The sequence below is a fragment of the Mustelus asterias genome, chromosome 2 (genome assembly GCF_964213995.1).
Source record: "Mustelus asterias chromosome 2, sMusAst1.hap1.1, whole genome shotgun sequence".
Classification (NCBI taxonomy): Eukaryota; Metazoa; Chordata; class Chondrichthyes; order Carcharhiniformes; family Triakidae; genus Mustelus; species Mustelus asterias.
Window position 1 is genome coordinate 132,939,129 of NC_135802.1, and position 24,351 is coordinate 132,963,479.

The 24,351-nt window shown below is 43.7% G+C and overlaps 1 protein-coding gene across 3 annotated transcripts in view; it reads right to left on the bottom strand.

Annotated features, from left to right (window-relative positions):
* The window catches only part of nup153 (nucleoporin 153), a 61,753-nt gene extending 38,919 nt beyond the window's left edge, over positions 1–22,834 (bottom strand). For all 3 annotated transcript variants that reach the window (XM_078241874.1, XM_078241860.1, XM_078241867.1), the window contains exons 1-6: positions 22,580–22,834; positions 15,996–16,203; positions 12,589–12,843; positions 11,512–11,651; positions 11,290–11,418; positions 4,207–4,323 (exon numbers count right to left, since the gene is read on the bottom strand). In XM_078241874.1, the coding sequence (XP_078098000.1) occupies positions 4,207–4,323; positions 11,290–11,418; positions 11,512–11,651; positions 12,589–12,843; positions 15,996–16,203; positions 22,580–22,663 (933 nt within the window). In that variant the 5' untranslated portion in view covers positions 22,664–22,834. The remainder of the gene's footprint in view (positions 1–4,206; positions 4,324–11,289; positions 11,419–11,511; positions 11,652–12,588; positions 12,844–15,995; positions 16,204–22,579) is intronic.
* Between the last annotated feature and the right edge of the window lie 1,517 nt (positions 22,835–24,351).

A 24,351-nucleotide genomic window follows, 5' to 3' on the forward strand; every position in this document is an offset into this window, starting at 1 on the left:
CATGTTATAAACGAATACAGATATAAGCAAAATAAGTTATTGACAGATTCTGTTAAAAGCTTTGACTATAACATCACCAAATCACAACCAAAATCTTGCAAGAAAAAAATGGTATGGGTGGAGCTGAGGAACAATATAGAATCTAAAACTGTAATTGGTGTTGTGTATAGACCCCCTGGTAGCAGCTCTGAATGCTAGATCATATAAGTGCATAAGTTTCGCACATGTGTAGCAAAGGCATAGTAGTATTAATGAGGGATTTTAACTTTAACAGACTGGTAGAAGCAGACAAGCGGCTAGCTGTCAGAAAGGTAGTGAATTTCTGGACTGTGTCCAGGGTAATTTCCTACAGCAATGTGTCCTGGATGCAACAAGGGGACAAGCAAGATCGGATTTAGTAACGAGCAGGATTTAATTAGTAATCGAATTGTGCGTGAACATTTACTAAATAGTGATCATAACATGACCAAGTTCAATGTAGCATTTCAAAGTGAAAAGCACAAATCAGCTACTAGTATTTTAGATTTACGTATGACCTGCTTTAAATAGATGTGACAGAGATTGTCCACAGTAAACTGGGAAAATCTGCTAATGGGAAAAACAACTGAAGAACAGTAGAGGATATTTAAAGCAACATTTAATGCAATACAGAATGAGTTTATGCCCGAGAAGGAAAAATGCCACTTCACAGAAAAGCCAGCCCTGAACAACTAAAGAAATAAGGGACAGCATTAAACTATAGGAAAGGGGTTACTAAAATGCAAAAACAGCACAGATGCATGGGAAAAATGCAAAGACCAGCAAAGAGCCACAAAGCAGCTTATAAGAGCTACTAAAAGGGATTTTGGTAGAAGAAACGTGAAGAGACAATACAGCCTCAATAGTACAACTTTGAGGGGAGGTACAGGAGCAGAGAGACCTTGGGGTTCTCTGTAGGTGGCCAGGTAAGTTGAAGCAGTTAAGGCAGCTGATAAACCCTTAGGTTTATAAATAGAGGTGGAGAATATAAGAGCAAGGAAGTGATGTTAACACCTCTACAAATCATTGGCCAGATTACATTTGGAGTATTTTGCTCAGTTTTGGGCACCTTATTTAAGAAAGGATGTTAAAGCCCTTGAGAGAGAGTGCATAGGAGATTTGCTAGAATGATACCAGGAATGAAGGATTTTAGATACAAGGAAAGGTTAGAGAAATTGGGCTTAGTCTCCTTGGAGCAGAGGTGACCGTATCGAGGCATTCAAAATTATGAACAAGTTTGACAGGATAAAGGAGGATATTCTGTTTCCACTAGTTGGTGTGTCAGTGACATACCAATTTTAAGATGGTCAGCAAGAGAACTAGGAGTGAGATGAGGAGAAACTTCATTACTCAGTTGTTTGGAATTGGAATGCGCTGCCTGGGAGAATGGTGGAGGCGGAGTCCATAGAAGGTGTCAAAAGGCCTGGATACATATTTGAAAGGGATGACTTTAGAGGGCTAAAGAGATGGGGCTGGAGAATGGGGCTAGCTAGGTAGCTCTTTTGGGAGCCCGTACTGACGTGATGGGCTGCATGGCCTCCTTCTGTGCTGTAAAATTCTATGATTAGAAATTACTTTGCCTCAGTATTTACAGCAGAAAAGGAGGATAGCTTGCTGGAAGTCCTGAGGAAGTTATTAGTGGATTGAGGACAGGCATTAATGCAAGTAAAACATTAATAATGAGGAAATTAATGGAATTAAAGAGTGACAAATCCCCAGGACCTGACTGTTTCCATCCGAGGGTGGTAAAGGAAGTAGGGGAACACATTATTAATGCCCTAACTATAATCTTTCAGAGTTCCCTCGATTGGAAAATTGTTCCATGTCACTTCACTTTTTTTAAAAAGGGTGAAAAAAGGTATCCAGGAAATTACTGACCAGTTAGCCTAACGTTTGTGGTGGGGAAATTGCTGGAGTCTTTAATAAAGGGCAAGGTAACTGAACACCTCAAAAATTTTCAGTTAATGAGAGAGCCAGCACGGATTCATGACAGGTAGGTCACGCCTGACAAACTTTGTTAAATTTTTTTGAAGAGGTGACCCAGGTAGCACACAGGGGAATGTCTATGGATGTTATTTAAATAGACTTCCAGAAGGCCTTTGATAAAGTCCCACATAAGAGACTATCAACTATGGTAGAAGTCAGCAGAATTGAGGGCAAATTATTGACATTGCTGGGAAATCGGTTGAGTGGCAGGCGACAGAAAGAAGGGATAATGGGTAGGTACACAAATTGTCGGCAAGATGTTGGAAAAAATTATAAGGGATAGGATTTATAGTTATTTGGAGAGTAATGAATTGATAGGTGATAGTCAGCATGGTTTTGTGGCAGGTAGGTCGTGCCTTACTAACCTTATTGAGTTTTTTGAGAAAGTGACCAAGGAGGTGGATGGGGGCAAGGCAGTGGACGTGGTATATATGGATTTTAGTAAGGCGTTTGATAAGGTTCACCATGGTAGGCTTCTGCAGAAAATGCAGATGTATGGGATTGGGGGTGATCTAGGAAATTGGATCAGGAATTGGCTAGCGGATAGGAAACAGAGGGTGGTGGTTGATAGTAAATATTCATCATGGAGTGCGGTTACAAGTGGTGTACCTCAGGGATCTGTTTTGGGGCCACTGCTGTTTGTAATATTTATTAATGATCTGGATGAGGGTATAGTTGGGTGGATTAGCAAATTTGCTGATGACACCAAAGTCGGTGGTGTGGTAGACAGTGAGGAAGGGTGTCGTAGTCTGCAGGAAGACTTAGACAGGTTGCAAAGTTGGGCCGAGAGGTGGCGGATGGAGTTTAATGCGGAGAAGTGTGAGGTAATTCACTTTGGTAGGAATAACAGATGTGTTGAGTATAGGGCTAACGGGAGGACTTTGAATAGTGTGGAGGAGCAGAGGGATCTAGGTGTATGTGTGCATAGATCCCTGAAAGTTGGGAATCAAGTAGATAAGGTTGTTAAGAAGGCATATGGTGTCTTGGCGTTTATTGGTAGGGGGATTGAATTTAGGAGTCGTAGCGTTATGTTGCAACTGTACACAACTCTGGTGCGGCCGCACTTGGAGTACTGTGTGCAGTTCTGGTCCCCACATTACAGGAAGGATGTGGAGGCTTTGGAGAGGGTGCAGAGGAGGTTTACCAGGATGTTGCCTGGTATGGAGGGGAGATCCTATGAGGAGAGGCTGAGGGATTTGGGATTGTTTTCGCTGGAAAGGCGGCGGCTAAGAGGGGATCTTATTGAAACATATAAGATGATTAGAGGTTTAGATAGGGTGGATAGTGATAGCCTTTTTCCTCTGATGGAGAAATCCAGCACGAGGGGGCATGGCTTTAAATTGAGGGGGGGTAGTTATAGAACCGATGTCAGGGGTAGGTTCTTTACCCAGAGGGTGGTGAGGGATTGGAATGCCCTGCCAGCATCAGTAGTAAATGCGCCTAGTTTGGGGGCGTTTAAGAGATCCGTAGATAGGTTCATGGACGAAAAGAAATTGGTTTAGGTTGGAGGGTCACAGTTTTTTTTTAAACTGGTCGGTGCAACATCGTGGGCCGAAGGGCCTGTTCTGCGCTGTAATGTTCTATGTTCTATGTTCTATGTTCTATGGTGTCCCACAAGTTAGGGCCTCAATTGTTCACCGTAATTTATTAACAACTTAGATAATGGCATAGAAGGTCATATATCTAAATTTGCTGATGACCCAACGTTAGGCAGCATTGTGGACAGTGCAGATGATGTCAAAATCACAAAAGGATACATCTGTGGCAGATGGATTTCAATCTAAGCAAGTGTGAGGTTATTCATTTTGGAATTAAAGAGGTAAACACATTGATTATCTCTACAAGTAATTTATTTTCAATATGTACTTTTGAATGGAAACAGAACTTTTAGAATTCCTTGATACACTGCTAAAACAAATTGAACTAAGAGAAATATGATGTATGTAAAATTTCCTTGCTAGAGATCTTATGAGAACTTATGAAATAATAGTACATGAACAAAACGAAATGCTATTCTACTACAAACTTCCACATTGAGTTTTTCTGGGTTAATCTAAGATGATTAATCTATTTGTAGTGCAACGTTTTTCTAATGACTAAATTACACCAACTGTACCGAATATAATTGGAATATTTTACAAACAGACTTATGAAGTTTAAACTACCTGGTGGAAGCCCATAACAGGTAATATGAAGACTCACCGCTAAGGGACTTGACATCTTTTCTAAAGACTGAAGGATGCGTCTGGCAGTGGCACTAGTCACTCCATAAGATGGTGAACTTGCAGGTTTCGCTTTCATCTGTCTCCTTATTGGAACCTGGCGGTTATGAAGTTCACAATTATTACAACTTCAAGCTTTAGGAAATTCTTTTTATAGATTAAATTAAATAGCGATGTGGAAATGTCAGTATGATAATTCGCATCTTAATCTTTCCACATTTAATCAATGGAAACTTAAGAGTGAGAGGCTAAAGACAAAAAGGACTGAAAATTAGAGGCCCCAAGACAAAATGGACCGAAACGTTTTTGTGACAAGGGAATCATGAAATTATAGCATCTTTTATGATCTGCAGTAAAATACAAATGCTTTTGTCATTTCAAATGGGTGTAATTGTTAGGCTTCAAGTAGGTAGAAACATTAATCTTCTCTGTTTACCTTCTATTACCATCAGGACTTTGGACCAACGTATTTGCATCACCACAGCAGTTAGTGCATGTAATCCAGGACATGCAAAGCAAAGCAAGGACTATGGCAGTGCTTTGCAAACTATTTTCCGACGTGATCCCATGTTAATTCACTACCATTGTCTCAAGGGTAATTTGGGATGAGCAAAGGCTGGCCTTGACAGTGATACCCACATCCTATCAATAAATATATATAATATATACACATCATAAAAATAACTCCTGAAAAGTAACATGATCCCCAGATACCAACAAAAAGTGCAATGATGCAGCACAGTAACATTTGGTATGTTGCCGATAGCAATTCTGCAATCACATGGTTATACAAATACAAAACTTCCAAATTCCATGGTGACAAGACTCAACAAAATCCTCTTCCCTCAATCCTACAAACCTTGTAATGTGCTCTTCTTTCCCCAACTTACACACTCCCTTCCCACACCGCCAGCCCTGCTCTCATCCCCTCCAACTTGTGCCTTCGTGCACACCCACCCCAAACACATTCATCCACATTCATGCATGGCCCACCCTCCTCCCTCAACCTAGAACCTAGTCGTCCACACACACCACGCCAACCAACCCCCCCCCCCCCCCCCCCCCCAAGCTCATTTACCCACTTATGGTCTCCTCGCCAGCCATGTCACTCACAACCAACCAATGTCCCTCACCATTCAGCACTCGCCACTCATCCCCCTGCTCCCACATCGGGGGCAAGGCAAGAAGGCTGAAGAAAGTGCAGAAAAGCAACATTCTATGGACCCAGCAGTCACACTCGGCACCTCCCCCCAACACCTCTTCCAGCCCAGTCCATCTCTCGCCAGGTAGACAATCCAAGTACTCTGCTGGCTGCACATAGAAGGAGCAGATTCTATGGAGCTGTGGTCTCAGCAGCTCCCAATCACAGAAAGTCAGCCCAATTGGTGGCAGATTCAACAGAAAGGAGTTAAGTGACAGCTCCCTGGGCCAGGTGGAGGGCAGGAAAAATTAACATAGCAGAATTCCAACCTTTAGAAAACAGAGGTTTTTCATCCCTGGGAACTACGAAGACATGAAGCTTGCATATCTTCTAGTGCCTGACACAATCCTAGCAGTAATATACATGTCTTGTTCAAATATTCTGGGAGGGGCATAGTTTGCAGTACTTGTCAAAAAACGTTTAACAACAGAGAGTTTGTTTACTTCTCCTTCCATCTGTGTCCACACGGCTCTGTATAAAAACAAGGCAAGCATTTGAACCATGATGGTGATATGTTGACTGGCAGCAAACAGGTGCACTGGTCACCAGAATCCTTTACATGAAATTTAATCCAGTCAAATTTTAGATTACAGATTGACTGAGCATACAAAAAGTGGAAGAGTAGCAAGTGTTTACTCACCACTCAGAACCATACAGAATTTGGGAGAAAAGGGGAAATATGTGCAGCAATTCATCCAAGGTAGAGTTTGAGTACAGGCTGCTACCTATTCCTTAATTTCTCAGCCTGCAAAGCAGACTTAAAAACAAATTAGGACGAACAAAGTAAAGTTCCTGTGGATCCATGCTTCTCTCAATGCCAGTATCTACTTTTAGAACAGTACAAATAAACCAAGTTACATTACCACCCGCACACTGCCCAATACTTCCTAAAAGCACAGCTTCTTGCATAAATACTTAAAACACAGACAGAGAAACAGATGTACACTTCAATAGCAACTTTCATCTTAGGATGTCGCAAAGCAGCAATGAAGAGAACCTTTCCTTACCATAGAAAGATGGAATATAGGAGAAAATAGGCCATTTGGCCTCTCAAGCCTGCTTCACCATTCAATATAATCATAGCTGATCCATCTCAACACCCCTTGCCCCATACCCGTTGACTCCTTTAAAGTCTAGAAATCTATTTCCTTCAAAAAATTATTCAGTGATTTAACCTCCACAGACTTCTGTGGCAGAGAATTTCACAGGTTCATCACCCTCTGAGTGAAGAGGTTTCTCCTCATCTCAGTCCAGAATGGTGTAAACTACGTCCCTTCCCAGACAGGGGAAACATCATCCGTGCATCCAGTCTGTCAGAATTTTATACTTTTCAACAATGAGATCCCCTCCCATTCAAGGCTCCAGCTGTGGTCTCACCAAGGCTCTGCACAGCCGCAGTAAGACATCCTTGCTCCTGTACTCAAATCCTCTTCCAATGAAGGCCAACATACAATTGGCCTTCCTAACAGCTTGCTATACCTGCATGCTTGCTTTGTGACTGGTGTACAAGGATCCCTTTGTATATCATTCCCCAATCTATGACTATTTAAATAATATTCTACCATTTGGTTTTTCCTACTGAAGTGGATAACTTCACACTTATCCACATTATACTGCATTTACCATGTATTTGCCCACTCACTCAACTTGTCTGAATTGTCTTGAAGTCTACTTGCATTTTCCTCACCACTCATATTTCCACCTAGTTTTGTGTCATCAGCAAATTTGGAAATATTACCTGGTTCCTTCATCTAAATCACTGATGTAGTGAAGAGCCAGGGCCCAAGCACTGGTCCCTGAGGTACCCCACAAGTCACTGCCTGCCACTCCAGAAAAGACCCATTTATTTTTTACTGTTTCCTGTCTTCTAACTGAGTCTCAATGCATGCCAATATTTTACCCCCAATCCCATATGCTTTAATTTTGCACACTAGTCTCTTATGTGGGACTTTATCAAATGCTTTCTGAAATCCAAATACACCAAATCCACTTGCTCTCCCTGATCTATTCTACTAGTTATGCCCTCATCGGTAGAGCTGTCAAACATGATTTTTCTTTCATAAATCCATGGTGACATTGTCTAATCTGTTGATACTTTCTTGGTCTCCTGCTATCACATCCTTTATAATAGAATCCAGTGTTTCCCTCCTATTGATGTTAAGCTAACCAGTCTGTAACTCAACTTTCTCCTTCCTTCCTTTTTTAAATAGCAGGTTTACATCTGTCACCCTCCAATCTACTGGGATTGTCCCACAATCTACAAATGTTTTGAAGAGGACAACTGACGCAGCCACAATTTCCATTGCCACCTCCTTTAGTATCCTGGGATGTAGATTATCAGACTCAGGGGATCTATCGGCTTTCAGCCCCATTAACTTTTCTAGCACTGATACAAATTTCTCGTCAATTCCTCCTCACTAGACCCTTGGTTCCCTAGCATTTTCTGGGAAGTTGGTCGTGTCCTCTCCTGTGAAGACAACTAAAGTAATTGTTCAATCATTCTGCAAGTTCCTTGTTCTGCATTAAAGAAATGTATAACTGTTGCAATGTATGCACTTGTTCCTTAAATGTTAGCCACTGACCATCTACTTATGCATTTTAATCAATTCCCCAATCTATCGTAGCCAATTCATCCTTCATACCATCGTAATTTCCTTTGTATCCTGGGATGTAGATTATCAGACTCAGGGGATCTATCGGCTTTCAGCCCCATTAACTTTTCTAGCACTGATACAAATTTCTCGTCAATTCCTCCTCACTAGACCCTTGGTTCCCTAGCATTTTCTGGGAAGTTGGTCGTGTCCTCTCCTGTGAAGACAACTAAAGTAATTGTTCAATCATTCTGCAAGTTCCTTGTTCTGCATTAAAGAAATGTATAACTGTTGCAATGTATGCACTTGTTCCTTAAATGTTAGCCACTGACCATCTACTTATGCATTTTAATCAATTCCCCAATCTATCGTAGCCAATTCATCCTTCATACCATCGTAATTTCCTTTGTTGGTACCTTATTTTCAGATTTTTTATTCATTTACAGGCTGTAGATGTCACTGGTTGGGCCAGCATTTATTACTTATCCCTAACTGCCCTCCATTTCAGAGGGCATTTGAGAGTCAACCCCATTGCTGTAGCTCTGGAGTTACATGTTGCCCTGGATCTCTGGATTATTAGTCCAGTGCCAATACTACTATGTCACCACCTTCCCAACAGACTACTTCACTTTCCATCCTAATGAAGAATTCTATCATGTTATAGCCACTCTTCAATGGAGGGACCCGGACAACAAGATTATTTATTTAACCTCTTCTCATTGTGCGATAGAAAATCTAAGATAGCATGTTCCCTAGTTGCTTCCTCACCGTACTGGTCAAAAAGAAACATCCACTGCAGTATTGAGGCGTATTGAGTATTATGCAGTAGGGCGGCACGGTAGCACAGTGGTTAGCACTGCTGCTTCACAGCTCCAGGGACCTGGGTTCGATTCCCGGCTTGGGTCACTGTGTGGAGTTTGCATTCTCCTCGTGTCTGCGTGGGTTTCCTCCGGGTGTTCCGGTTTTCTCCCACAGTCCAAAGATGTGCGGGTTAGGTTGATTGGCCATGCTAAAATTGCCCCTTAGTGTCCTGAGATGTGTAGGTTAGAGGGATTAGCGGGTAAAAATATGTAGGGATATGGGGGTAGGGTCTGGGTGGGATTGTGGTCAGTGCAGACTCGATGGGCCGAATGGCCTCTTCCTGCACTGTAGGGTTTCTATGATTCTATTGTCAATTTGGCTTGCCCAGTTTATATGTAGATTACTGTGGCACTCTGTTGGCACAATGGCTAACACTGTTGCCTCACAGCGCCAGGGGCCAGGCTCGATTCCGCCCTCGGGTGACTGGCTGTGCAGAGTTTGCATGTTCTCCAAGTGTTGGCGTGCGTTTCCTCTGGGTGTTCTGGTTTCCTCCCACAGTCCAAAGGTGTACAGGTTAGGTGGATTGGCCATGATACATTGCCCCATGGATGTGCCGCAAGGCCAATCCACCCAACCTGCACATCTGCGGAGAGTGGGAGGACACTGGAGCGGCCGGCCGGCACGCACGCACACGCCCGTTACCTTGTTGCTGGTCCTTCCTAAATATTGCATATCCTTGGATATTTAGTTCCCAACCTTGGTCACCCTGCAGCTATGTCTCTTTAACCACAATCATATTACTTACGCCTATTTGTATAGACATGGAAAAACTTCAGCCCTTAGCTGTTGGTGTAAGGACTAAGGGACACAGATGTAAGGTTTTGGCAAAAGATATATGGGGCACATGACAAAAAACTTTAATGCAGGAAGTGGTAATGAACTGCTGCCTCAATGCCAGGGACCCAGGTTTGATTCCAGCCTTGGGTGGCAGTCTGTGTGGAGTTTGCAAGTTTTCCGTGTGTTTGCATGGATTTCCTCTGGGTGCTCCAGTTTTCTCCCACACTCCAAAGATGTGCAGGTTAAGTGGATTGGTCATACTGAATTGTCCCTTGCTGTCTTAAGTTGTAAAGTCTAGGGGGATTTGTGGGTCAACTTCATGGGGAGAACCAGGATGGGGCAGGGGATGAACCTGGTGAGATCATAGAATCTACAGTGCAGAAGGAGACCATTTGGCTCATCAAGCCTGCACCGACAACAATCCCACCCAGGTCCAATCCCTGTGATCCCACATATTTACCCTGCTAATTCCCCTGACACTAAGGGGCAATTTATCATGGCCAATCAACCTAATCTGCACATCTTTGGACTGTGGGAGGAAACCGGAGCACCCAGAGAAAAAACAAACCGACAGGAGGAGAGTGCGCAAGCTCAACACAGACAGTGACCGGATGCCAGAATCAAACCCGGGTCCCTGGCACTGTGAGGCAACAGTGCTAACCACTGTGCCCACCGCACTGTCAGAGAAATTATGCAGACTTGATGGCTGAATGGCCTCCTTCCGTACTGTAGGGATTCAATGATTGGGAACTCGCTACCTATGAGGGTGGTGGAAGCAGAGATGATCAATGATTTAAAAAACAAACTGGATGGACACTTGAAAGTAATAAACGTGCAGAGCCAAGAGGATAGAATAAGCAAATGTGACCGACAGGCTACTCCAAGGAGAGCAGCAATGAATTTGATGGGCCGAACAGTGTCATAAATTATTCTATGACTGAGACATCAATATGTACCACCTACAGGATACACTGCACCTTACAAGTCTCCAAACTATAAAACGACATTCAGGGCAGTCACACAAGAACATTGCCACTACCAAGTCGCAATCCATCGTGGTCTGAAATATATCACCAGCCATTCATCGTCGAAGGGTCAAAATCCTGAAACTCCCTCCCCTACCACACTGCAGAAATACCTTTGCCATGTGAACTACAGCAAATTATGCATCATAGAATCCCAACAGTGCAGGAGACCATTCAACTCATCAAATCTGCACCAACTCAGCACCTTACCCAGGTCCACACTAAGGAGCAATTTAGCAAGATGAATCCATCCAAGCGAGTCGGGTGGGGGGAGACAATGGTGGCGGTGGTGGGGGGGAAATGGCTCCTACCTAAGCAGCAGCTCAATTTTAAAGATTTACCATTAGAAATTTAAAGGCGCTCCAGCCCCACCAAGCCCTCCTCAGTTGTATTTCAATAAGATCACCGTTAATTCTGCTGAACTCCAATAAGGCCCTACCTGCTCAAAATTTCCTCATAAGACGACCTCTTCATCTCAAACCTCAAGTCATCCTTTCCAACTCAATACTTCAACCAAAGAAATGGGTGATTCTAAACAAAAACACAATTTTTTTTCTCCCAAGCACAAACAAGAAGCAAAAATGAGCTACACCTGTAGCTAACTTTACCTGGTACGGTGTACCTCGTGCTTGAGAAGTTCTTCCTGCTGCTGCAGCCCCACCATATGTAGTCTTGCCAGGGTAGAAAGGAGAATCCCCAAGCTGGCTTGAATTTAGTAAAGAAGTACTAATAAAAGACTGGAAAAAGTGAGAGAGCTTTGAATTTCACATTTTCAAGTAATGATTGTTCGGTGATTACAAACAATTTTAATTTTATGTCGTTGAACTTACTGGAGGTGAACTTCCAAAAGCAGACAGATTAAAAGATGGTCGTTTCAAGCTTGCAGCAGGCTGCTGGGGAACTGAATGAAAGCGCTCCCCTTCAGGGGACCACATAGGTGGTAAAGAAGCATTCCTCAAAGTTATCACATCTGTAACATTAAGAATAATTAAAAACAAAAATTTGATCCACAGGTTAATCTGTCATTAAAAATTTAGTGCTGTTTGAAAGAAAGTATTAAAGGCAATTAGTTTTCTTACTGAACTTTATTCCTAGCTGGAGCATACTAAATTGCTCTGAACACCAGAAGGACACCACAGGATATTTTAATTGCACAAGGAAAATACAGTATTCTCACAGACACTCAACCTTTCTCCGAATAATTCAGTGAGCACGGTATGTGACAATGGACCATTCCGATCAACCAGTCTGCTCTATTTCAGAGAGGGTAGTAGTGCCACAATTGGTTTCAGCATCTCCAGTCTTGGAAAAACTGAAAGTGTAGGATCATGGATATCTCTGGGCTCAGGCTTGATTACCCAGGAAGCCAATCCTTGCTATTCAAGCTCACATAAGAAGAAAGGTGGTTTGGCTCAGTCACCAGAGGGTTTTTACAAGGCAACACTATGGAACAGCAAGTGAACTTGGGAGGCATGCATTTCAGACAGTGGAAAGTCTTATCCTACCCCTTTAGTTATTTGAATTAGAGATAGATTCTATATTTTGTTATTGACAGCAGTTGCAGAATAAAGCAGTTTAACATGTAATTTCCAGATCCACAATATGATGTAAACATAATTTTCTCAACAACTTTAGTTACATATTTTGAGGTAATATTTATACTCATAAGCTACAATTAACAGAAGGAACACCACAAAGAGATATTAGTCTTTGCAAAGGTTGACAGAATCCTCCAATCTAAAGTGTACAGTTTCAGTCTGGTCAATAGCTGTGTGATGTAGAGAACAGGAAAAATTGCTTGATTTAACCTAACTATAACTAAGCTTTCGGAAAGCGAAATCACAAATGCTTGCTTCAACTGCACCGTAAGATTATTGCAAAACAAAAATCTTAAATGAATTATTTACCTTTGTCAGAGGCTCGGGAAGAGAAACCACTTGTTGTGGAGATGTTATCATCTTCATGTAGGGAGCCAGAATCTTTGATTTCCTTTACCAGCGAGAATCCTGAATTGCCAATAGGAAAAGAGGAGGATGTGGACGGTTGACAATCATGTGCTGGAGTATCTAGTGCAGCACAGTTGAAGTGTGCTCGACTGAGAGCTGGTCGCAGAAGCAGCATTTCTGAGAAATTTAAAGTAGATTTGCTCGATGGTGTGCCTACTGTAAAAGTGAGAAACAAAATACAAGAGGCAAGTGTTTTATTCATGTGGCCAGCACATAAGCATATGCATAATTGTAACCTGAGTTTTTTCTTTTTTATCCCCCCCTCTTACACATCATAAGTTACCATTATAACACAAACGGAATTTGGCTGCAAAGTGGGAAGCAAAGCAGAACTTATCAGCTTATAATATTTTTGGGAGGCACAGAAAAGTGGAGGGAGAGAAAACATACTGTAGCTGTACACCAAGACAAAAAATCAATTAGCTGAGGTTAGGTGCAAAGAGAAATCGACCCAAGGGGTAGCAAAATTTTTTTTTTTTTAAATTGCAAAATTGCAGAATATATGCCATGGTAAACAACATCATTTTCAGTGCGCAGCAGGGAAATTGGGGTGAAAGAGAAATAAATCAAACATGTAGTTAGTCTACAGATGGCATAAAAATACATAATACAATTCAATATGGGAAGTATTTTAATGAAAGGGATAAAGAGGAAGTATGGAGAGAATCAAAAATAAAAACAGTAAAAAGCGACCTTTTAAAATGAGAGACAAGGATAGCTAGTTATGAGAAGATAAGCAGAAATCGGTGGGACCATTTATAAGAGAAGCTTATTTGGAAGGAAGCAAACCTAAAGTTAAAAGTGAAATAACTGATGTTACAATAAATAATAGGAAATAAACTAATAATCAGCAAATGTGGATTTCAGAAAGAAAAATCAATTGACAAATCTGATAGTCCGTTGAGACGGTGACTAATATAACAGATGGGTGAATTTCAATGAAAGTGGTCTGCATGGACTTAGAAATTATTTGACAAAATAACAAAGGAAATTACTGGGGAAGATTAAAAGGCATACAACTGGTGGGATAAGGGGGTAGCAAACTGGATTAAAACTGCTCAGAAGGGAAGAAAGCATGGATAAAAAGCAGTCTCAGAGTGGTTGGAATTAGGTAGCAGTATCCTATAAGATCCTGTCCTGAACTCCTCTCTCTCTTCACTGTACACTTTTCTTTTATTATTCATTAACAGGATGTCAGCATTACGGGCTAGGCCAGCATTTATTGCCCATTCCTAGTTGCTCTTTGAGGAGTTGGTGATGAGCTGTGTTCTTGAACCGTTGTAGTCCCCAAGGTGTGGATACAACCACAGTGCTGTTGGGGAGGGAATTCCAGAATTTTGAACCAGCAGCAATGAAGGAATGGCGAAACATACTTCCAAGTCAAGATGGTGAGTGATTTGGAAGGGAAACGCCAGGTGGTGGTGTTCCCAGGTATCTACTGCTATTGTCCTTCTAGATCGTAGTGGCTGTGGGTTTGGAATGTGCTGCCAAAGGAGCCTTGGTGAGTTCGTGCAGTGCATCTTATATATGGTACACAATGAATTGGCTATAGTGCTACAGGTGTGGTGGACAAACTTGCCAATGCCCATTGAGGACCAAAAGAAAGTTGCAAGGGGCTGCCAACAAGATCATGTAAAGCACAAGAATTGTACTTCAATGGAAGTACATTTTGCTAAAAGTAATTTGAATAGGCAAAAGATGTTGAGTAGATGAGCAGTATATGGGGCCTCAGGTTGACAAGACATTAAAAGCAACACAATCAGTGGATAAGGCCACCTATAAAAGACCAATGGAATACAGGATTTTATACCAAGAAGTATTCAGTATAAGTGAGCTGCAACAGTTAACCTACACAAAACTTAAAAGAGCACAGGAGCATTTTATGCAGTTTTGGGCTTCACATCATACAATGGATGCTACGGCAAAAAGCACCGATTGATTAGAATTTTGTCTGGTAAGAGAAAATATAATACATAGTAAGTCTGTTCTCATTAGAACAGAGGATATTGAGAGCTATTTGATAAAGAGAGAAAGACCATTTTCATATAGCAAGTGCTCTAGAATATGGGAACACCAGGACAAGACCACATGCAAGACATCTCGGTCAAAAAACAGGAGAGAGTTTCTTTGTACTCAATGTTATCAGGTTGTGGAATGCACCGCCAGACCTACTGATCGAAGCAGAGATCATTTGCAACTTTTAAAAATAAGTTAGAGCAAACAGTGTAACTGACATCTCTTTTTTAAAAAAGCACCACTACCATCAAACCTGCTAATTGGAAACAAGAAGAGTGTGCGGGCCTGCATCAGGGAGGGAGTGGGGGAACATGGCGCTGATGTGGGGGTGGGGGGTGCTGGTGGTGGAGAGAGAAAGAGTGGTCCCAGTATCCATTGGGTGTGGGACGAGGTCTTCTAGTGCACTGAGAGATCGGGGTTGCCTTTGCGAAAGGGTGCCCGAGCACTCAGAATCCAGGCTCACTGATGTGTTTTGGCTTCTGCAACCCCTAGTACCGGCACAAAACTCGCAACTTTCCAAAAAACTAAAAGGGTGGGAAGATTGTGATGCAGAGCACATCTGAGACCTGTGTGGGATCACTCCATTATTCTTGCCGTTACGACAGTTTTTTGGGGGGAGAATTCCCCCTTATATGTTCAACTTAAGCAGACACAATGGGCAAGGTTTAAACACAAGTAGTTTTCTGTGCTGAAAATCGTATCCATATTGTCTACAGTTGGAAATTCTGACTGTGCACAGCAAAATGGGCCCCCATTGTAACAGAAAAAAATAAAATATCCTCATACTTTGCTGGTGACACCTTCCTTGCTCCCCAAAGGGTCATTTCCCTGTAAAGGAAATCTCTAGCAAACACCTTTCCACTATGTCCTCTTAACACAAGGGCCTAACCCTAATATACACAACCTGCAACTTGCTGTTATTTAAACACAATTAGAAGATTTGATAAACCACAGTTGTGGCCCTGCACTACAACATAAAGGTTCAAGGTGGCTGTTATGAAACACTTAAGTTTTTAAGGAGTTTGTTCAGGCTTGCAACCAAGCAAATGTCCAAAGCTAAATAAGTACTTCATCCAGATTCTCTCTTAAATAAACTTAAAAGGGAAACCCTCACAGAATTATGAAGGGTAGTTGCTATAACTGAACAATTTGGTTCCTTTGCAATACAGACAACCACATTTATAACATTTTATTGATTCTATGATTATGTATTAAGTACATCTAAAACTAACACTTTTGTTGGCAATAACCAATTTAAATGTGGATAAGAAGTTTTAGAATTGTACAACTACCTGCTGCACTGCTGGTTGTTGGTGCTGGTTGATGCTTTCCATTATCAAATGGCGGGGGAGTCTCATTTACAAGGATTGGATCATTTTCATGATTGTTTACTGATCCTCTTGCTTCAGCTGGTACTGTCTTTGAAACCTTCCCAAAGTATTTCTGCAGCCATCCAGGAACTATATTCTTCACAGTGTTTGTAACTCTTCCAATGATTCCCTGTGGACAAAGTTTAAAAAAAACATGTGTGTTAATCATAACCACTATCAATTTCCCTTTCTCGGTTTAGAAGTTACATTGAATTAATTACTAGGGTGCTCTGCCCCAGCTATTTATTTTTTAAACAATCCTACATAAGGTGATAGTTGAAAGACCAATTACTGAACCAACAAAGAACATACTGAGTGGCAACATTAACCTGAGAAAGTGAGGGTGAATGAAATGGGTGATAAATTTATACGTACACTCAAGTTAAGATACTCAACATCATGGCTTGCCAAAACTTAACATTTTCAATAGGTTCAAGCTGAAAATGGTAACATCTTCAGCTTCAAAGTTAGCTAACTTGTTTTCTCTATAGCAATTATACCACATTATAACAGGAACAGATCATAGAACTATACCACAAGAGACCATTGAGCCCTTGTACCTGCTTTTCCCCCCTACCCTTGCCTCATAGCACAAACGTTCTTCTCCTTCAAATATTTATTCAATTGCCCATTGAAAATTGAATTTGCTTCTAACACCCTTTCAGGCAGTGCATGCCAAATTGCAGCAACTTGCTGTGTAAAAATACTCATCGCACTTCTAACTCTTTGATAGTTAAGTCTGTATACTCCTCCTGCTACTGGAAACGGTTCTTTACTATTTAATCAATTAAAATCCATGATTTTGAACACTTGTATTAAATCTTTTTAAGCTCCTTGTCTTTCCAAATAACGCAAGTTCCACATTTTGGGTACCATTCCAGAAAATCCTCTCATGCCATGATATTGTTCCTAAAGTGCAATATTCAGAATTGCGCACAATTCTCTAGGAAGGGCCTAACCAATGATTTATTACGTATTTCCTTTTGTACTTCAGGTCCGTCTATAAAGCATCCCGTATCCTGTTTTAGAAAGTCTCTTCAACTTGTTCTGCCATCTGCAAAGATTTTTCGGCATGCACCTCCAGGTCTTTCTGTTCTTGCACCCCTTTTAAAATTGTAACATGTATTGCCTTGCCTCATTCTTCCCACCAAAAAGCACCACTTCACACTTTGGTGAGTAAAATTGCTTCTGTCTAGGTCCTACTGTTTACTGCATTTCAGTTTCACGTCATCTGCACACTTGAGATTACACCCTGTATATTCAAGTCCAAGTTATTAATATTTGTCAAACAATGATCCTAATATCGACTCCTGGGTATATGATTCCCACCAGTTTGGAAAACAACAATTAACCACTACACTGTGCATTCTATCTCTTAGCCAGTATCGTATTCACATCCCTCTTCCTCCATATAGTTCACCAGATTGATGTTTGCTACAAATTTGTTATGTGGTATTTTAAATGCTCTTTGAAAAGGTCCATATACAAAACTGGAAGATGAAGGATTAATTCAAGAATGCAATTGAGTGGAACCCATTTTACAGAAGAAGTCACCTAATCTAATTAATCTGAGATGATCACAAGGTGATGCTCACCTGTACTGATTTTGTGACGTATAGCCCTTATCCCACCACCTATTTAGTCAATGAAAATGTCGCTTACAACGCAGAAAACAAAAAACCTGCACTAGCACTGCATATATGTCACTTCATAAATATGAACCCCAAGCCGAATAAGCAGATTATTAGGAGGGACTAAAGGTTTGGCCAAAGCAGTCGAATTTTAAAACAAGTTATGAACAGATGAAGAAGATATTGAGGTAGGGACTGCCCGAGCACGAGGAACAGGCAGTTGAAGAAAAAGTAGCCAAAGATGAAGGGGCTATAAAAAGAAGCCAGTTGAGAGGAATGGAGCGCTTGTGTGGGAGAAGTTGGGGGCTTGGTGAGGTTTCAGAAAAAAAGGAGTACGGCTATACTTACTCATTTATAGATGAAAAGTTAAAAAACTGGATGATCAGGAGCCAATGTAGGTCACCAATGGGTAAGGGACAAAAGTACAGGTAAGATACAAACGGTAGTCTTGGATGAGCCAACATTTACAGCGTGGAAAGCAAGAAGCAGGCACTGGATGCAGTGAAATAGAGGTGACAAAAGTATGGTTGAATTTCATCAGCAGAAACGTTTATAGAAGCAAATAATACTACTAAGGTGAATATAGGTGTTTAAGTATGTAGAGGATTTGGAGTCAGAATCTCAGTTCAAATTTAAAAAAGGATAACAAGATTGCTCAGCCAATGGACAGAATTGGTGTCCAGGGATCAAGTTTGAATTGGGGACACAAGACAATGGCTTCGGCCTTACCAACATTTTTTTAAAATTAATTTACTGGATGTGGGTGTCACTGGCTAGGCCAGCATTTATTGTCCATCCCTCAATGCACTTCAGAAGGGGATGGTGAGCTGCCTTCTTGAACAGTTGCAGTCTCTGAGATGGAGGTACATCCACAATGCCGTTAGGGAGGAAAATCCATGATTTTGACCAAGTGACAGTGAAGAAGTGGTAATATATTTCCAAGTCAGGATGGTGAGTGGCTTCGAGGGGTGATGGTGTTCCCAGATATCTGCTGCTCTTGTCTTTCTAGATGGTAGTGCTTGTAGGCTTGGAAAGTCCTGCCTAAGGAAACTTGCATTCCTGCAGTGCATCTTGTAAGTGGTACACAGCTGCCACTGTTCATCGGTGGTGGAGGGATTTAGTATGCATGGAAGGGGTAGCAATCAAGCGGACTGCTTTGAGCTGGATAGTGTTGAGCTTCTTGACTGTTGTTGGAACTGCAATCATCCAGGCAAGTGAAGACTTCCACCACATCCTTGACTTGTGCCTTGTAAATAGTCAGGAGCTGTATGACCCTGGCCCAAACTGAGCATCCATGGGGTTATTGCTGAGTAAGTGCCAATTGATGACCCCTTCCATCACTTTGCTGATGATTGGGAGTAGACGGATGAGGCGGTAATTGGCCAGGTGGGATTTGTCCTGTTTCTTGTGTACAGGACCCACCTGGGCAATTTTCCACATTGCCGGGTGGATGCCAGTGTTGTCCCTGTACTGGAACAGCTTGGATAGGGGTGTGATATGTTCTGAAGCACAAGTCGTCAGGACTATTGCTGCATCAGGGCCCATAGCCTTTGCAGTATCCAGCACCTTCAGCCGTTTCTTGATATCATGTGGAGTGAATCAAATTGGCTGAAGATTGACAGGTGAGATGCTGAGGACCTCCGGAGGTTGAGATGGATCATCCACTCGGCACTTCTGGCTGAATATTTTGGCGAATGCTTCAGCCTTATGTTTTGCACATTTAGCTGGAGGAAGTTTGTAGCTCATCTCAGAAATGTAGTCTGGTAACATAAAAGCAGCAAAATAGTCAACAAAGGCTGGGTGTTGCCAGCAAACAACCAGAAGCTGGCTTGAGATTGTTTGAGTGATGTCACTAGAAAGCAGATAAGATAGGAGTGGATAGATCTGCAATAAACCATGGTGTAATGGGCTGGGAAGAGAAGCCATCGCTAGAGATCATTGCTGGTTAGGATCATGTTCATTAGTAACTTGGGATTTCAATTTTAAGCTTTTTTGCATCTCCAATTTCCTTCACCCTACTTCAGGAGGTCATGCCTTTAGCAGTCTAAGCCACAAAACTGAATTCCTTTCATAAAATTTTCAGCCTCTCTCACTCCTCAAAGGTGAGTCTTAAAACCCCTCTCTGACATTTAGTCACCTATGGACTTAGAATCCTACAGTGCAGAAGGAGGCCATTCGGTCCATCGAGCCTTCACAGACCACAATCCCACCCAGGCCCTATCCCCATAACTCCATGCATTTACCCCAGCTAGTCCCCCTGACACTAAGGGGCAATTTAGCATGGTCAATCCACCTAACCCACACATTTTTGGACTATACTAGTATACTATACCTATACTAGTATCTTCTGTAGCAGCGTTAAGTTTTTATCTGCTAACACTCCAGCCTTTTTCAACGTTAAAAACACCAAACAAATGCAGGTTGTTGCATGGTTACCTGCAAGCACATGTCTGCCTGCACAAGGAATCTGCAGAGTATCAGTACAAACAGTCAATGAATTAGTTGAAGATCAAGAACAGCAGGAAACATGAGGGAAAAGGTGAAAGATGCAATAATAATAGACTGAGGTGATCAGTATACAAGAAATGATAAAGTACATAGTGAGGTTTAACATGTGCAGCAAGAATAACCGTAATCATTACAAGTTGACCAGACATGGTTACTCACCTTATAGATGCAACACAAAGACCGATTACATAAATTAGGTAGTTGTGCACATCGCTTTAACCGAAAATATTTTCAGACATCAAAAATGTCAATATGGTTGTGTCAGCTGTAGCTCAGTTGGTAACACTCTCACCTGAATCACAATGTTTAGTGTTCAAGTCCCATGCAAGTACTCGAGCACAAAAACCAAGATTGACATTCAAGGCAGAACAGAGAATGCTGCACTGTCTGAGGTGCTGTCTTTCAGATAACATGTCAAACTCATCTGCCCTCAAGTGGAGATCAAAGATCCAATGGCACTATTTCAAGCAGGAGGACAGGAGTTATCCTCAGTATTATAGCCAAAATTTATCCCTCAATCAACTTCACAAACAGATTAAATGGCCATAGCCACATTGACGTTTGCAGAAGCTTTCTGTGCACAAACTGGCTGCCAGCTTTCCTATATTATGACAGTGACAACATTTCAAAAGTTGTGATTATACTAGAAAGGGTCCAGAGGAGATTCATTAGGATGTTTGGTGGTGGGGAGCATTTCAGCTATGAAGAAAGGTTGGTTAGGTTGGGATTGGTTTCATTAGAGCAGAGAAGGCTGAAGGGGGACCCGATTGAGGGATACAAAATCATATGGGACGTAGGTAGGAAGAAACTTTCCCCCTTATTAAAGGGGTCAATAACCAGGAGGCATAGATTTAAGGCAAGAGGTGGGAAGTTTAGGAGGGTATTTTATGAAAACTTTTCCACCCAAAGGATGGTGGGAATATAGAACTCTGCCTAAAAGGATGGTCAAGGTGGGAACCTGCACAACATTTAAGAAGCATTTAGATGTGCACTTGAAACACCACAGCATACAAGGTTGCAGACAAAGTCTTGGAAAATAGGATTAGATTAGATAAGTGCTTGATGGCCAGCACAGACACAATGGGTCGAATGGCTCTTTGTGCTGTAAAATATTATACTGCTATGCATTTCATTGGCTGTAAAATGCTTTTTGACATGTCTGCAACCACATAAAATGCTATATAAACGTAAATCTCTTTTTCTTGTAAAATGAATTCAGAAGGGTTCAAGGACAATTATCGTAGGCTAACATGAGCATATATTAGAGCTATTGTGCACCTCTCCCAATTTGACAAACAATGCTAGGCCATTGTTCAAAATGATCTAGAAAAGTAGAGCAACTGTCCTAATATTCTATTCAGAAATAACTGAAGTACGAACGTTTCATAGAAATTGATGTTGGAGGTGCTCAAAAATTAGACTGATCGCACGTTTTGAATATCAAGGCCTTTGGAGCGCAAAGATCGATATTGCAAGAAGGGGCAATCACGCAGATTTAAAGGAACTCATTTCCAATCAGTTTACCGCATAAAAATTCCAAGAACCCACATTATAGACAAAATTCAGAAAATAAAACGTTCCGCTGGTCGACTCATGACTCATGTTAAAACGTAGATTTACAAAGAGATCTGTGGCGACAGTTTGTTACTCCACATACAGGCAAGTGTGCCAAGTCCGCATGTCAAGACGCAGCTGGCAGCAATCCCCCACCCCCCCCCTCCACCCACAGGTAGAGGAAGAAAATTCAGTAACACGAGAGGACAGACAAAAAAAAATCGAGGCGCCGGAAGACATAAAATTCAACAAAAGAGGGAAGAGAGAAAGGGGGTGGCGGGGAGCGTAATCAGTAATGGAAAATCCCTAACTAAAGGTACAAATCGATCAGCTCCGCGCCAAAACCCCCGTGACGGTTCAAAGGACGGGGGGAAACTGGGAAGAACCGAGGAGCTGCGGCGCCGAGGGGGGGGGGGTCCAGACAAGATCCCCGGGGGAAGGGGAAAAGAGGCGGAGAAAGCCGTTCTTACCGCCGGCCATCAGAATGCAACCGGAGGCCACCGGAAGCGAGGAACAAGCTGACGGGAAACGCAGTAAACAGCATTTAATAGAAGTAAACACAAAATAAAACCCTGGGGGAGCTATCGCTTATTAGGCTGCCACCTACCCCTCCCCCTCCCCGCAGGGTCTATTTTCACCAGGCCGGGCCCGGCTTCGATGGGGAATCTCAAAGCCAGCGCCTAGGCCGCGGCTCGCGCACACCGCCTCAGCCAACTCGCGCCACCTCCCTCCCTCCCTCCCTCCAAGCAGTTTTTATATAGACCGACCCAGGGAGCAGACTGCAAACCTTTTCCTTTTAAAGATGATAATTACCTGATTCTTCGCGTAGGGTTTGCTGATGATGTGATGTCTCTTGTTTCGAATTTTACCTCCTCCTCCTCCAGTCGCCGCCGCCATGTCTGAATCTGCCTGCCAGTCCCTCGCGCCGCTCTCTATCTCCTAGCAGCCGTGTCCGGGTAAGGGGGGGTAAGGTGGGGGGTTCCACGTTCAACGTCACAATCAGCTCTCCGCCTTCTCCCGCAACAACGCACTTCCACGCCGCAGCCGTCAGACACCCACCAACCCGCGCTCTCCCTCTCGCTCGCTCGCTCGCGCGCACACGCAGGCGCTTTCCTTTCTTCCCTCCCCAGGGGGAGGGTGCTTTCTTTTCCCCCACGACCGTCAACGCACGGAGTGCGCACAAGAGACGGCATGCGCCAGCCTACGTCCACCGCGCCGCCAGACGCTGCCATTGGCTCCGCTCAACAAACGACACCGCTACGCACAGCAGCGCATACGCGGGAAGCGCCTTTACCTCCCACACATACCTGACAACCATTACTTTGGCGTGGAAGGAAGTGGCGGAGGAATATTGGGATTAGGGGGTTGAAGGAAAATAAGAGGGGGAGAGGGAAAATATGAGGGGGTGAGGGAATGTATGAGGGGGGAATGTATGAGGGGGGAATGTATGAGGAGGGGGGGAATGTATGAGGAGGGGGGGAATGTAGGAGGGGGGGAATGTAGGAGGGGGGGAATGTAGGAGGGGGGGAATGTAGGAGGGGGGGAGAATGTGAGGGGGGGGAGGGAAAGTGTGAGGGGGGGGGAGGGAAAGTGTGAGGGGGGGGGAGGGAAAGTGTGAGGGGGGGGGAGGGAAAGTGTGAGGGGGGGGGAGGGAAAGTGTGAGGGGGGGGGGAGGGAAAGTGTGAGGGGGGGGGAGGGAAAGTGTGAGGGGGGGGGAGGGAAAGTGTGAGGGGGGGGGAGGGAAAGTGTGAGGGGGGGGAGGGAAAGTGTGAGGGGGGGGGAGGGAAAGTGTGAGGGGGGGGGGAGGGAAAGTGTGAGGGGGGGGGAGGGAAAGTGTGAGGGGGGGGGAGGGAAAGTGTGAGGGGGGGGGAGGGAAAGTGTGAGGGGGGGGGAGGGAAAGTGTGAGGGGGGGGGGAGGGAAAGTGTGAGGGGGGGGGAGGGAAAGTGTGAGGGGGGGGGAGGGAAAGTGTGAGGGGGGGGGGAGGGAAAGTGTGAGGGGGGGGGGAGGGAAAGTGTGAGGGGGGGGGAGGGAAAGTGTGAGGGGGGGGAGGGAAAGTGTGAGGGGGGGGGAGGGAAAGTGTGAGGGGGGGGGAGGGAAAGTGTGAGGGGGGGGGAGGGAAAGTGTGAGGGGGGGGGAGGGAAAGTGTGAGGGGGGGGGGAGGGAAAGTGTGAGGGGGGGGGAGGGAAAGTGTGAGGGGGGGGGAGGGAAAGTGTGAGGGGGGGGGAGGGAAAGTGTGAGGGGGGGGGAGGGAAAGTGTGAGGGGGGGGAGTAGTTGAGGGAAAGTGTGAGGGGGGGGGGAGGGAAAGTGTGAGGGGGGGGGAGGGAAAGTGTGAGGGGGGGGGAGGGAAAGTGTGAGGGGGGGGAGGGAAAGTGTGAGGGGGGGGGAGGGAAAGTGTGAGGGGGGGGAGGGAAAGTGTGAGGGGGGGGAGGGAAAGTGTGAGGGGTGGGGGGGAGGGAAAGTGTGAGGGGGGGGGAGGGAAAGTGTGAGGGGGGGGGAGGGAAAGTGTGAGGGGGGGGGGAGGGAAAGTGTGAGGGGGGGGGGGAGGGTGAGAGGGGGGGGGGAGGGAAAGTGTGAGGGGGGGGG